Source organism: Thamnophis sirtalis, unplaced genomic scaffold (genome assembly GCF_051295495.1).
Source record: "Thamnophis sirtalis isolate CommonGarterSnake01/CBP01778 unplaced genomic scaffold, rThaSir2_p1.2 scaffold_11, whole genome shotgun sequence".
Lineage (NCBI taxonomy): Eukaryota > Metazoa > Chordata > Lepidosauria > Squamata > Natricidae > Thamnophis > Thamnophis sirtalis.
Genome location: NW_028261391.1, coordinates 30,134,470 through 30,149,284, shown reverse-complemented (window position 1 = coordinate 30,149,284; position 14,815 = coordinate 30,134,470). Strand labels below are relative to the sequence as shown.

General features: G+C 38.5%; 2 protein-coding genes across 4 annotated transcripts in view; both read left to right on the top strand.

Annotated features, from left to right (window-relative positions):
- The window catches only part of RASA2 (RAS p21 protein activator 2), a 52,683-nt gene extending 47,486 nt beyond the window's left edge, over positions 1-5,197 (top strand). For both annotated transcript variants that reach the window (XM_087725440.1, XM_087725441.1), the window contains exon 24: positions 4,201-5,197. In XM_087725440.1, coding sequence (XP_087581566.1) covers positions 4,201-4,315 — 115 coding nt within the window. In that variant the 3' untranslated portion in view covers positions 4,316-5,197. The remainder of the gene's footprint in view (positions 1-4,200) is intronic.
- Positions 5,198-10,608: 5,411 nt separating this feature from the next.
- On the top strand, positions 10,609-14,815 carry RNF7 (ring finger protein 7). 2 transcript variants are annotated; one of them, XM_087725439.1, is made up of 3 exons: positions 10,609-10,808; positions 12,866-12,913; positions 14,218-14,815. In XM_087725439.1, the coding sequence occupies exons 1-3, from the start codon at positions 10,638-10,640 to the stop codon at positions 14,272-14,274; spliced, it is 276 nt and encodes a 91-aa protein (XP_087581565.1). In that variant the 5' UTR covers positions 10,609-10,637; the 3' UTR covers positions 14,275-14,815. The 2 variants fall into 2 exon arrangements, with proteins under 2 accessions (XP_087581565.1, XP_013912896.1); XM_014057421.2 differs by having other exon boundaries at positions 10,609-10,815.

Genomic DNA, 14,815 nt, shown 5'->3' with positions numbered 1-14,815 from the left:
CCAGGCCAACATTTTCCCCTAGGGATATATCCCTATATCATCTGCACATCCCCTGAGATTTTATGAAGTCAAGCTTGAAAACAAAAAAAGGACAGCCTTTCTCCGGAGTTTTCCAGTTCATAATTTCCACAGTATTTTGATAGAGAAATGATTGACATTAAAGATTTAAGAAACAAGACTGCAACAAAAAATACACCTTTTATTCCTGGGTAGCTTTTAATTAATTATAAATTCCATATTAACAATGTAAGAAGAACAGAGTGTTAGGAGAAGCAATAGTGGGTGTTTGCGTTAAAGATTCATTATATGTAGGACATTCATAGTTAAATTTAAACTATCTCACAATTAGTGAATTTGTTGACTTTGCCAGTTTTATTTATGATGGATTTGTTTCTTTATTTGCAGCCTAAAGAAACTAGTTTATAATAACACATTACAAAGTAATTTTGACTAATTTCTGTGAATGTAATGAATGAATCTGTGAATGTAATGAATCATACTTAACAAACTCTTAACAAACAAACTCCAAATGATTTTCGGCCCTACCTATATCCCTAGAAGTTCCTCTTCCAGATTTCAAAGCAGTTGCAGAAAGATTTTTGATTACAATTTATTTTTTTATTGTTTTAGTGCCTTTAGTATTTATATTGAAAATTAGGCTGCTGAGAAAAATGGAAGGAAAAATTCCTTCCTCCCACTCCTATTTGAGCCTCCTCTCTAGTGTCAGCATGGCAGAGATGCCTATAAAAACTGCAACCACGAAACAGGCAAAGAAGCAGGAGGAGAATAGGGATGTGTGGTTCTGAAAGCTGTACAGCAGCAACAGCAGCAATAACAGGAAAAAGTCAAATAAAAGGTTTTTTTTCCCTTCAGAGACTAGTGATTTGGAGAGAGAAAAGTGGCAAAGCAAAGCCCAATGTGGGAAAGTGCAACTGCCCATTACTAAAGAAGAAGAAATCCCAGAGGGAGAGGAATTAAAGACAGACCAGTGTCTGTAAGAGGAAAACATTGTTCTATACTACTAATAGTATAGGAGTAATAGAATAGTAATAATAGTAATAGCATATGAGTAATTGTATAAAAGTAATAATAGAATATAGTAATTCAACTGTCCCAGTACTTTTGTGGGGTCTTTTAATCTGGGTCAACAGAGTGAGTAACAGTTTAAAAAAAAACTCTGACATTTACCCATTTTTTAAAAATTCTACCAAATAGAAATATGTGATTGCATTGTAAAAGGTATTCTGCCTAATGCCCTAGTATGACATGTTGTTTTTCTCTCAACTTGAGAGCTTTTCATCTTGGCAAACCCCAACCTTGCAGTACTGAGAGAAACAATTGCCAGATAAAGGATGCATTCTCCTAATTCTCTTTGTGATAGTTTGGTGTTTTCATAAATCATAGTTCTGAGACGAGACAAGTCATAGGCGACAAAAAGGTAAACATGGGATAATACTGTTCCAATTTCAGTGTAAATAATTAATGAGGAAAGGCTCTAAACCCGTGATGGCAAACCTATGGCGCACATGCCCGAAGTGGCACATGGAGCCATGTCACCTGGCACGCGTGGCATCGCCCGTTCATCTTCCGGGTTTCTGGTGCGCATAAACTCACAACAATCAACTGGCCATTGTGCATGTGGCAGTGCTGGAAATGGGAAGAGCTGGTCGTCTGTTTTCCAGTGTGAGCATTTGCGCTGGCCAGCTGAACATCCTGTGTGCATGCACACCAGTACAAACAGGAAGACTAGCTGGCTGGCAGGGATGCACATACCGGAAACTGGAAGTTCATTTTCCAGTGCACACATGCCCCCTGGGCAGCTCCTCTTCCAGGTTGCAGCCCAGAAAAGCGTTCATGCGCATTCCCTTTTCAGCACTTGGTGCTGAAAAGGTTCGCCATCACTGCTCTAAACCTTTTCAGATATGGCTCTGTGAAGCCAAGCTGAGTTAAAACAAAAATAGAAATTTCTAAAAATGACCTTGATCACTGTATTTTAGCAACACGATAAGACATTTTTTTACAGACTTAAGATTTTATTGTCTCCATACAGATATAGTATAAATGTGTAGGAAGACCAGATTTTGAATTAGGGGGGAACCCCTGCATTATTGGGAATGCAACTAGTCTAAACTGTTTTGATTGGGACTTGCTGGTGAATCAATATTAGTGCCACTATGGTGGATATTATGATATGAAATTGGCATTTAGGAAGTTTTAAGAATGTGAAACTGATGTTCCATTGAACAGATATGGAACTAAAGTCAAACCATGGATATGTTTTTAGTATACCATAAGAATCTTTCTTTCTTTCCTCCAACATGACCATTAGAAGATGGAAAGAATCTGTTTCTGGATTATATAATGAAAAACCATATTATTTTGATTATATTTTAACAGTTATGGTTAGTTTAGCTGTGATTTGTAGAAGCATACCAAAATCATAAACAACAGTTTGACTTGTCCAAATATAACAATGTAACCTGAACAGGCAACTATTTTCAGCCAGGAGCCATACTGTCTAAGGAGGATGAGATTAAGTTGGTTTAAGATGGTCCTGTGAGATTTTCTATGGCTTATAGCTTAGTATACAAATAGCATTGGATAAGAAAAGAAAGCAAATCATTTGATGTACATCAATTGCTCAGTTTACCTCATCCTTGAAACTAATTATTCACTCATAAATTATTTTTGAAGTATAGATTTACTTAGTGTGCACTTTATAATCTTTAGATTTAAATCTAAATCTAAATCTGCTACATTTTAGATTTCAAGTAAAATTTCCACTGATTGGAGAACACTAGGATCCCATGCTAAATCTATTAAATGTTCAACAATCTCATTAATAATCATTTAAGAATTAAAATATATGAAATCAATTCTTCATACATTTTGAATCTTTGGCAAGAATTGTGACTAGTAGTGAAGTTCTGTTCTTGTCTGTATGTTAGCCATGGCAACTAATGCATACATTGCAGCTCTAGTTCTGCATAGCAGTGAATAATATATAGTAAATCTTAAAAGCAGGTCAGGCCATATACAGTATACTTCAAGAAAAAAATCTGAATACTAATGACACTGATCCCCATGTTCATCAGATGACTTCTCTCAGTAAGCTTTATAGTTACATTAAATAGAGGAGAGAGATCTATGGTTTCATTGAAGTTCCTTCCCCCCCTCCCTTTCTGGCAGGAAGCGTTTAGATACAGAAGACTTTTAAAGTATACATCAAGCTAGAGTCACATTTTCAAAATGCTATTCTCTGCTTAGGTGAGGAAGAGGCAACAGGATCATTTACTTTCACTGTTATAAGTCCCTGCCACTTTCAAGCATTGCGGGGGGGATGGGTAAAGGATAGAATTTTAAATGATCCCCAAAACCAGATAACGAAATGGACTCCCTAAGAAACCAGCTATCTCAAGAAAATGTTGATTAAAAAAAAAAACAGTAATGATTTGACTTCTCTACAATCAAGCCAGATCAGTGTATTTCTTATTAGTTGCTCACTTTTGTATTCAGTCTACATTTCTTCTTCACGCCTTCATTCTTGATCCCCTCTTCTTATATTCCCACACTTAAGTAACCGATTCCCATGCATTTAATCTGTTGTTCTCATGACATTCCAAATTCTCACTTCCAAATAATAACATGGGCACAGGAAGGTCTCTTCAAGACTTTTGGCAAACACCCATTTCGCATAACAGATTAAGTTCACTGCCTTTTCATCACCATTTGCACATATTAAAATTAGTTTCTCATCTTCAGGAAATATTGTACAAGTTTTTATCTACTTCATTTTTATAAATTGCAACTGATTTTGGTCATTTTATTACACTGCATAATCTAATATTGATTGCTTATCATTCAGGTTCTCAGTCAACAACACTGTATCATCTGCACACTGCATATTCTTGCTCTTAGCAACACACTTCTAATCTAACCAGTGGCACTTCAATTATATCACATTGAGCAAAAACTGCACTTCTATTTATGCAAAACACTCCAATTGAAAATTATTAACTTTATCATATTTCACATTTTGACACACAGAATCTGACTAGATCTGAAAACAATCTGAAACAAAGTTCATTCCATCTGGCTTGGTTTAAAGTAGATGTAATCTAGTTGTTACCCTTCTGTATCTGTAATGCCTGACCCACTGAGTAATAATGACCTTTTCTGTTTTCTTTGCCTTCGAGTTAGACTTGACTCCTGGCAACTGCATGGACAATTTTGCAGGCAAACTTCTTCCTCAAGCGAAAAAACCGTCCAGATGCCTTTGGAAGAAAAAGGCATCTTTGAGACAACTATGACCTGAATGACTGAGAATCTCCACAGGCATTTGTAGGCAACAGTTTCTGAAGTGATTTGCCATTGTCTTCTTCCTAAGGCTGAGAAAAAATGATTAGCCCAAAATCACTAATGCGAAGATTAGTTTTTTTCTTTTAAGCTAATGCTTGACCACTAGACCAAACTACTTTTTAACAAGATAACTTTTAATATATCATTTTTCTTTTAGCTTCCCCCCATCTGCACTTATATTTTATAGCATTTTAAATCATAAACCACTTTATCTTACAAATGAGGTATACATTAAATTATTACAAGTATATTTTGATTTGAAGTGGCTGACAGTTTAAGTTAAAATTCAGTTAAAGAAATAATGCTCTCAGACTAAGAAGAGGGTCAACATTTGTGTGATCAGGTGTGGCATATATTTTATCCAGGTACTAAATTTGAAATAGGCTGAAGATGGAAGAAGCGAGTTGCTTGATTCAATCAGTCTTCCCTCAAAATGAATATTAGTGTTAGAAATGTCATTCTCTTTAGTGCATTGAATACACAACTTAACCACTGGATTAGAATTTTCATAAAAATAAAAGCATAGCAACAATAACCTAAATGTATGATTTTACACACAGTGGGTTAATCTTCAACTTCCAATACTAATACTGCAGCTCATTAGAATCTGTATATATTTGTTTTATGAGCAGTCAAATATTATAAAGTCTACATGCACTTTCTGAAGAAATTAGATTGAAGATGAATACCCTCATGATGTACATTATATGTTAAAGAAACATGGTGTTCTAGTTATAAAATGTTTTCAGTAAGATTTACCTTGTAGGTTTTTTAAAAATAGTTTCATTGTTATGTAATCCTTTTGCAGGTTTAAGAATATATAGATATAACTTCCGGGGGGGAAATGCATTACATTGTAAGTTATGCTTTTCCTAATTTTTCAGTTTCTTGCACATATAATGTTTATATATGCATTAACAATATACTGAAAAAATATCATATCTCTATGAGCCCTATGTTCTTTTTCCATTCAAAGCTAGGCTTTTCTATTGCTAGGAATACAATCAGGACAATTAAAATTCTTTGATGAAATGATTTTTTTCTGGTAATAATGGCCACATCACATTTAAAAAGTCTCACCGGCATCTTGTTAACTTTTTTTCTGTTCAATTGCGTCTGATTCTTGGAGACTGCCTGGACAAGTCGCTGCCCTTTCTTGACTAGGTTTTTCAGAAGTGGCTTGCCATTGCCTTTTTTCTAGGTGGCTTTGTGCCTAAGGCAGGACTATAATCTCCCAGTTTCTAGCTGATGAGTTAGCCACTGCACCAATCTGCTCTCACGGTTTTAATTTACTTTAGTTGAAATTATTACACATCTAAATATCAGTAGGTTTGCAGGATATTATGAAGCTATTACAATTTGAATACATCCCTGATGGCATTTGGATGCTTGTATCCATTACCCAGCAAATAAAGAAGGGATTTCATCCAAGTAAAGTTTTTTATATGGTTCTTAGTTATGTTTAAGTGAATTATGATAATTATGTATCTGGGGATGAAAAGATGCTAAAGGTTTAGTAGAACTGTTCCCTTCTTTTCTATAATCGCTATCAGTTTGGATAGATCACAATGGACAAAAGTAGCCATTAATTTCTTCAGCTGGTGGTTGTAAATTTCTACCCAAAGAGCTGTAATGTTAGATGTGTGAAAATCTTGTATGTTCCTAGGATTAGAGGTATACATACATAAGCATTTTGCACTCTTTTTGTTTCTGTATAAATATGATTATGGGGAGTTCTCATTATTATCTTGGGAAGCGTGATCTGGATGGACAGAAAGTTTCACAAAAAACATCAATGGAAATGGTTGGAACTCAAGTACCTCTTCTTCTCTAACACAAACCATAAAGGAGACCTCATGCACTCCTCTGAATTAGGTTGTATTGTATTATATTGTATTGTATTTTATTATTTGTATGCCGCCCTTCTCCGGGAGGACTCAGGGCGGCGAACAATTCAAAGGGGAAAAAGGGGGGAACATAAAAGACAAAATACAAATAATAAAAGTCGACAACAATCGCACAACCATACATGTCGAGAGGGGAGGGAACTCATCACCCCCAGGCCTGCCGGCAAAGCCAGGTTTTGACGGCTTTTCGGAAGGCCTGGAGAGAGGTGAGGGTCCAAATCCCTGCAGGGAGTTCATTCCAGAGGGCCGGAGCTGCCACAGAGAAGGCCCTCCCCCTGGTAATAGCCAGGTGGCATTGGCTTGTAGATGGCACCCGGAGGAGGCCAACCCTGTGAGATCTAATGGGTCTGTGGGAGGTAATTGGCAGCAGGCGGTCTCTCAAGGTTAGGAATGACAGCTGATAAGCCTGGGATTTTTGCTGCTGGGCGCAAGGAGGAGAAAATCATTGCAGAATCATTTCTTATTCAGAACCATCTGTTATCCATAAAGTATAAAAGGAAATAGAATTCCATACTAACATTTTTAAAAAGGAATTTCAGTGTGTAGCATGAGGATTTTCTCCTGAGCCCACAGTGAAAAAGAAGACCGTAACAGTGGATCAGTCCACTGGCAGTACCCTAAAATCTTTCAGGCAGAGGAAAACAGCTTCATATTCATTAAGAAACTCAGGGATATAGTCATGCATATTGATCATAATTCTGGTCTAGCAGCCATTCTGGTCTAGGAGCTTTGGTGGCACAGTAGTTAGAACACAGTATTGCAGGCTAACTCTGCCCACAGTCTGGAGTTTGATCCTGACAGGTTCAAAGTTGACTCAGTCTTCCCTCCTTCCGAGGTTGGTAAAATGAGGGCCCAGATTGTTGGAGGCAATATGTTGACATTGTAAACCAGTCAGAGAACACTGGAAAACACTGTGCAGCGGTATATAAGTCTAAATGCTGTTGTTAGCATGTTTTACCAAATAACAGTATTTTGACAATGAAGCAATATATGTATTTCCATAAGATCCCTTATATGAAATAATGCATTCTTGCAAGAATTGCATCTACTGGATAAGTTATCATAATAGTGTCCAATTCTCACAAATAGTTAAAATGACGAGCAAGTACAATATTGAACAAGAGATGTGCACTCAGGCTGCTACTTCAGAAAAACCTCTGATGGAAGCTACTATCACTACTTCTACTACTTTTCTTCTGGAGATGCTACTGCTGGCTTTGAGAACTGGAATTTGGGACCTGCTTTCAATGACAAAGGTATTCATTTTCTTTTCTTCCAGGTCTGGTGCTTAAGTTTGTGAACTCTTTTGTATGGTCAATATTTCTGCATAAAGCTATCCTAAAATGTAAACTGTTCTCTACAGAAATGCTAAAACTAGACAAAGGGAACTTAATTTGAACAACGGAATCTAAAGCTTTGCTTATTCATGTATTTATTGAGGAAGACGATTCAAAGTTATCTATGTGTATGGCCAAAGCACAGCGTATGACCCACAAACGGATCTTAAACTACTACACTCAAATAAACAGCCCCACAGCAGCACCGCAAATCCACATAGGTATCACCATAGTTTAGGAATGCTAACTTAATGTCATCCAGACCTAAGGTGACCAGACATCCCGCTTTTGGCCGGACAGTCCCCCTTTTGAACAATTTGTCCCGTGTCCTGGGGTATTTTAAAAAGTCCCAATTTTTTTTAAGTTACGATAAAGCCTCCAGCCGCCAAGGCTCTCCTAGCAACTGGGAGCGTATATTCTTCTTCGAGCCGAGTGCATTCCTGCCTGCGCGTCCCTGAGAGCTGTTGCCAATGGCTGAGGGAGGAGAAGACTTTACTCCATGTGGAGTCCGCGGGCTTCCCTCACGGATTTTTTCTTCTTCTGTTGCTTTGAGCAGCCCTCCCTCCCCCTCTCTATTTCTCTCTCTCTCTCTCTCTCTCTCTCTCTCTCTCTCGGAGCTGGCGGGCTGCCTCCGAGGCTGTCCAAGCTCAGCCCCTCCCCCGCCCCGGACTGCTGCTTCACCTCGGCTGCTTGGGGCTTCTAAATTGGCATTGCATGTTGTTTGAGGAGGGGATTACTGTGCCATAGAAACACAGCATATGTCTCATGTGGCTGATAACCTGGTCTCTACAGAAGAGGTAATTTTAAAAACTTCGGAGAATCCAGAAAGAGGGGAGAAAGAGGCTGAAGGAGTGTGTACACAGGAGGGGGAATTTTCTAAACGTCCCAGTGAATCCAGAGGAGGGGAGAGAGAGGGGGGTCTGAAGGAGTGTGTGCACAGGAGGGGGGATTTTCTAAACGTCCCATTGAATCCCGAGGAGTGGGGAGAGAGAGAGAGAGACAGAGAGAAAGAGGCTGAAGGAGCGTGTACACAGGAGGGGGGATTTTCTAAACGTCCCATTGAATCCAGAGGGGGGAGAGAGAGAGAGAGAGAGAGAGGCTGAAGGAGTGTGTGCACAGGAGGGGGAATTTTCTAAACGTCCCATTGAATCCAGAGGAGGAGAGAGAGAGAGAGAGAGGGAGAGAGAGAGAGAGAGGCTGAAGGAGTGTGTGCACAGGAGGGGGGATTTTCTAAACATCCCAGTGAATCCAGAGGGGGGGGGGAGAGAGAGAGAAAGAGAGAGAGAGAAAGAGGCTGATGGAGTGTGTGCACAGGAGGGGGGATTTTCTGAATGTCCCAGTGAATCCAGAGGAGGGGAGAGAGAGGGGGGTCTGAAGGAGTGTGTGCACAGGAGGGGGGATTTTCTAAACGTCCCATTGAATCCCGAGGAGTGGGGAGAGAGAGAGAGAGACAGAGAGAAAGAGGCTGAAGGAGCGTGTACACAGGAGGGGGGATTTTCTAAACGTCCCATTGAATCCAGAGGGGGGAGAGAGAGAGAGAGAGAAAGAGGCTAAAGGAATGTGTGCACAGGAGGGGGAATTTTCTAAACGTCCCAGTGAATCCAGAGGATGAGAGAGAGAGAGAGAGAGAGAGAGAGAGAGAGAGAGAGAGAGAGAGAGAGAGAGAGAGAGAGAGAGAGAGAGGCTGAAGGAGTGTGTGCACAGGATGGGGGATTTTCTAAACGTGCCAGTGAATCCAGAGAATGGGGGAGAGAGAGAGAGAGAGAGAGAAAGAGGCTGAAGGAGTGTGTGCACAGGAGGGGGAATTTTCTAAACGTCCCATTGAATCCAGAGGAGGAGAGAGAGAGAGAGAGAGGGAGAGAGAGAGAGAGCGGCTGAAGGAGTGTGTGCACAGGAGGGGGGATTTTCTAAACATCCCAGTGAATCCAGAGGGGGGGGGGAGAGAGAGAGAAAGAGAGAGAGAGAAAGAGGCTGATGGAGTGTGTGCACAGGAGGGGGGATTTTCTGAATGTCCCAGTGAATCCAGAGGAGGGGAGAGAGAGAGAGAAAGAGAGAGAGAGAAAGAGGCTGATGGAGTGTGTGCACAGGAGGGGGGATTTTCTAAATGTCCCAGTGAATCCAGAGGGGAGAGGGAGAGGGAGGGAGAGGGAGAGGGAGAGAGGGAGAGAGCGAGAGCTGAAGGAGTGTGTGCACAGGAGGGGAATTTTATAAACATCCCAGTGAATCCAGAGGAGTGTGTGTGTGTATGTGTGTGTGTGTGTGTGTGTCTGTTTGTGTGTGTGTGTGTGAGAGAGAGAGAGAGACTATCACTAAGTGTTGTAGCTTATGATTCTTGATGAATGCATTCTATTTATTTTTCTTTATGTACACTGAGAGCATATTCACCAAAGACAAATTTCTTGTGTGTCCAATCACACTTGGCTAATAAACTATTCTACTCTACTCTACTCATTTCTATTTCTATTCTAATAAAGAGTTTAGCTTCTCTTTCTTGAAAATGTATAAGCATAAGGCATTATAATGCAAGCTAGCTTTAGCTTTCAAACAGTTCATTTAATGACCAAAGTTACAATGGCATTGAAAAAAGTGACTGATGACCATTTTTCACACTTAGCGACCATTTTTCTCACTTAGTGACCGTTGCAGCATCCTCATGGTCACGTAATCAAAATTTTGATCTTTGGCAACAGGTTCGTATTTATGATGGTTTCAGTGTCCTGGGGTCATGTAATCGCCTTGTGTGACCTTTTGATAAAATATAACATTTTTAATCAAGTCCTCCACCCCCCCACCCCGCTCCCGGTCAATGGTGTCCCTCTTTACCAATCTGAAAATCTGGTCACCTTATCCAGACCCCAGGCTGCTACATTTAAGGCGCCTTTCAATCCTTGCCATTTTTAAGGCAAATGACAGTCCTGTCGGGCGCTCGGCGGTCTGGGACTCCTTGGGCTGCCGCTGGGGGGCAGAGCTGCGCCAGAGGAGCCGGGCGGGGCAGCCAAGCCGCCTTCGCCACCGCCTCCTCCCGCCCACAGCCATGGCCGACGTGGAAGACGGAGACGAGCCCGGCATTTCTACTTCTCACTCGGGTTCTTCCGGCGCCAAAGCTGGCGGCGCCGACAAAATGTTCTCGCTGAAGAAGTGGAACGCCGTGGCCATGTGGAGCTGGGACGTCGAGTGCGACACCTGCGCCATCTGCCGGGTGCAGGTCATGGGTAAGCGGAGAGTGGCAGGCAGGCTCGGTCGGAAAGGAAGGCCTTGAAGTCTCTGCTACCTCCCCGACCCGCTCGTTCTCCTGGGACGGGAATGGGCCGCGCCGGGCCAAGACCACCATCTCCTCCTCTTCCTCAACCTCCCCCGGTAGACTTCCGTTGTTTAGAAATCGATGGATGCCTAGTGGCATTAATGAAGGAGGCCTTCTTGCGCCGCTAGACGCTGTAGACCCGCAGCCTTAGTTCAAAGGGGTCGGTGGGGAATCTCCTTCCCGGATTGTCTTCTTTAGGAGCGCTTCTTTTTGCTGCATTCCCTCGTCTTTCCCCCGTTCTCCTCGATTTACTGCAACTGGGAGGAAGACTACGTGGGCGACCGTTATGCCTTCTTAAATCATTTTGTGGGAATGTATAAAATCAGATATTTCGGGATGGGAAGTCTTATTTCCTATCCAACATAGCAGAAGATTTCTGCGTTTAAGGGGTAGCTGAGAAACACTGTAACTCAATGATGCCAGTCCCGACCTCTTTTATTTGTGTACGTATGTATTGAGATATCCTTCATAGGTACTGCATTTAGCCTGATGTTTAGTATTGAACATTGAGGCGTTTTCAGGAAGCCCCACAGTTCATATAATTAATTCATATAACAAAATGCTTTTAGAGGTGTTCTATAGCGTATAATCCATAGTAAATCTGCATATAAAATGAACAAGTGTTGTGATTGAGGTGGTATGTAATAATAATCAGGATAGGCATCAAATACATTTTTTAACACACAGCAGCTGAAATTGTAGAATTCATAGCTGCAGTGCTCAATTCATGTAGACCAAACTGGATCTGACTTACTGCATGTATTTTCATGTTTGTCTACACAGAATTCTTCATGTGGATGTGTAAACTTTTTCTATTCCCATAAAAGTATAAGAAGATGATAGTAATATGATTTGAGCACATAGCTATGTTTGTACCACACCTCAAACTATGTTGGGATCCAATTTGTATGATTAGTTTATGGTTCAGACTTTCACACAATACAAAAAAAATGTTGTATGAATTTATGTATACTGAGTAATTCAAAGAGTCTTTGGTCTTTGGTCAGAGTACAGCGATAGGTAGTTTATTTGTTTTCACTAATATGCTGATCTTTCAGTAATGTCAAAAATATTCAAATTATATACTTGATTGAGACTGTTCAGTTTCATTGTAGGAGAAAAGCTGTGTTAATCTATAATAGACCTTTTCCAAGTCTTATTAAAAACTACACTCTTTTGTATACTGGAAGTAACTGCTCACAAAATGTATGCCTTTTAATAAAATTTAGAGAAGGCTTATCAGGTTGCTTGGATCATACAAATCAATACTCCAGTGTCAAAAGTCATATTTTGTGTCTTTAGGGAGAATATAGGTAATCCAAAATGTATGATTTCCCTGCATAGTTAATATGTATTTGTGTGCACCACAGATGTATGTATTGCTCCAATACATTTAATGCATGGCATTTTGGGAAGTAATACCAAGTATCACTTTGTATACACCAAGAATTTGTATAAAATTAAATATTATTAGGCACATAGTATATTTCTCTTTATTTTTTCTTACAGGATTATAAAGAAAGGAAGGTCACATTTATTAGTTTTAATAAGGCTTTTATATTATCTTGCAAGTGCCCTAACTTGATCATTCATAAATCTTTAGTAACACATCACATCCTATTAAAAAGAGAATTGTGCTAAGTCATTTTTGAGGTATATCAACTTATCAAATATCCATTTTTTCTTTGTACAAATTATATTAGTTTTTAATATATTATACTGAATTATAATATACTAGTTATTATATAATTTATATACTAGTTTATATATAATTATGCCAGTTTTTAAAAGCTATCTGCAATTTAGTTGAAAGAAGTAAGATTCATAACATAGATGAAGCTGAATGAATAGCAGGGCATGATTTAGAGTGAATTAGGTTATTTCATAATATGGTCTGCATACTCTGTAAACGTTACTAATATTGCATCTAAAATAACAGTCTTGCTCTTGTTTACATCTAGATGCCTGTCTTAGATGTCAAGCTGAAAACAAACAAGAAGATTGCGTTGGTATGTTTTGGGGTACTTTTTGTTGTTATTCCCTAAAAGGCTTTATCTTAGTGGGAAGGAGTTTAAAACCTCAATTAAATATATTTTATTTAGTAAAGTGTCTCTTGAATATATTGTGTAAAACATACAATTATTAGCTTAATCTATATTGATACAAACTAAGTTGTATTAATATTTAATTAGAAAAATAACAGTTGCTACTTCTTTATGTCTTTTTGGTTTTTAAAACGTTTTGTTGAAACAGTTAAGCATCATTTTAAATTAAAGGGAATCATTTGACTTCATAATGTATTTTCTATGTCTGAAGGAAGTTTCAGAATTTGGAGAGGATGTTTAAACTGAAAGATAACTTCATAGTTATTGATATGGATCATAGTTGGATTGGAATGTTTAAAAAAATGAAACAGCCAAACTTAAGTAAAGTATTAGATTCTTATATACACTTAATAATTTCCCACTAAAATTAATTCTCTGCCATTGTTTGATTTGTTAATTTATGGTAGTACACTTGAAAGACATTGTAGATTTGTGGAAGTTTGAAAACAAGTCTATAGTGTTCCTATAATAGGTAGCCAATAGATCTGATAAAGAATGCACATATAAAGATTTAGTATTGCATGCATACCTCAGATGTAAAAAAGAAAATAATATGTGAGGAAGACCAAAAGATGCATGGGGCTCTCACCCTTTCTCCTACACTTCCTGTGTTAATGGAGAAATTATTTACCAATTCTACAATCTTACCCAGAAGTGGAAACCCTAATTGTGCAGGACTCATAGTGTCATATTTTTCTAATAACTGAAGTATCAGGTTTTGATGCTCCCATTTTATCCTTTCCAAATGGTACCTGACACTTTGGCTATTAACAAGAAAAATCATGATTTAAAATAAAATCTAGAGTTACTAATCAAGATGTGTTTAAACAATGAATGACTTATTTAACTAGTTAGATTTTTCTTTAAACAAACCATTGATAATTTATAAGAAGCCAAGACTCTGAAAAGAAAAGAATGGTTTGTTCTTTGTTCTAGTCAGAGCAAAAAAGGTGAAGGCTGAAGTCTATAAAGGCTTAGTGGCACTATGTATGAAGTTCATAATAACTGCTGAAATATATTAATGGTACTTTAATGTAGGATATGCATGAATATGAAAAGTATGGCTTGACAGCTCTGCTCTTAAAAATGCATGCTATTTTTTAAAAAAATCTATGTATGTATAATGTTAACTGCAGGGTTTACACTTTGAACTACATTTTGTCATAAATGATTTCTGTAGTCTCAAGTTGCTTTTCTTTTTCTTTTAGTGGTCTGGGGAGAGTGTAATCATTCGTTCCACAATTGCTGCATGTCACTCTGGGTGAAACAGAACAACCGTTGTCCCCTCTGCCAGCAGGACTGGGTAGTCCAAAGAATAGGCAAATAGCACGGTTTTCAGCTATTGCACCAAAATTGTTTGAAATTATATACAACTGGTGGTATACTTTCTCTATGAAGGAACTCACAGTGTGGCGAATTCCATCATATTTATTTATGTCTACACAGGGACTTGGATTTAAATTTTTCGTAAAAGTTTACTGGTCTTTAAAAATCTTCCATCAGGAACTTAGCTGCAGTATTTAAGAATATATGTAAATATTTAATATGAACACTTCATTTATTTGGGAATTATTTAGGGCTTATTGGTCTATTGTTATTAATATGAGCAATTTCAACTTGAAATGTTGCTATTTTTCTCAAAATGAAGTTATTAGTTAATAAATAATTGAGGTGCATTTTTTTGGTTTATCATTATTTAGGTATTGATAAATGCTTGTTATAGTACTTTAAGTTGAAATTGAATTGACTGCCTTTTCAAAATATGTAATTTCTTCACATGCAATTAAACCTTTTATCCTTGTGAAA

What these genes read in the sequence shown, in the direction of transcription:
- RNF7 (XM_014057421.2), top strand. Translation starts at nt 10,638, where the DNA reads ATGGCCGACGTGGAAGACGGAGACGAGCCCGGCATTTCTACTTCTCAC. An exon ending in CTGCCGGGTGCAGGTCATGG is followed by an intron (nt 10,816 to 12,865) that starts GTAAGCGGAGAG and finishes GTTTACATCTAG; the next exon opens with ATGCCTGTCTTAGATGTCAA. An exon ending in CAAACAAGAAGATTGCGTTG is followed by an intron (nt 12,914 to 14,217) that starts GTATGTTTTGGG and finishes TTTTTCTTTTAG; the next exon opens with TGGTCTGGGGAGAGTGTAAT.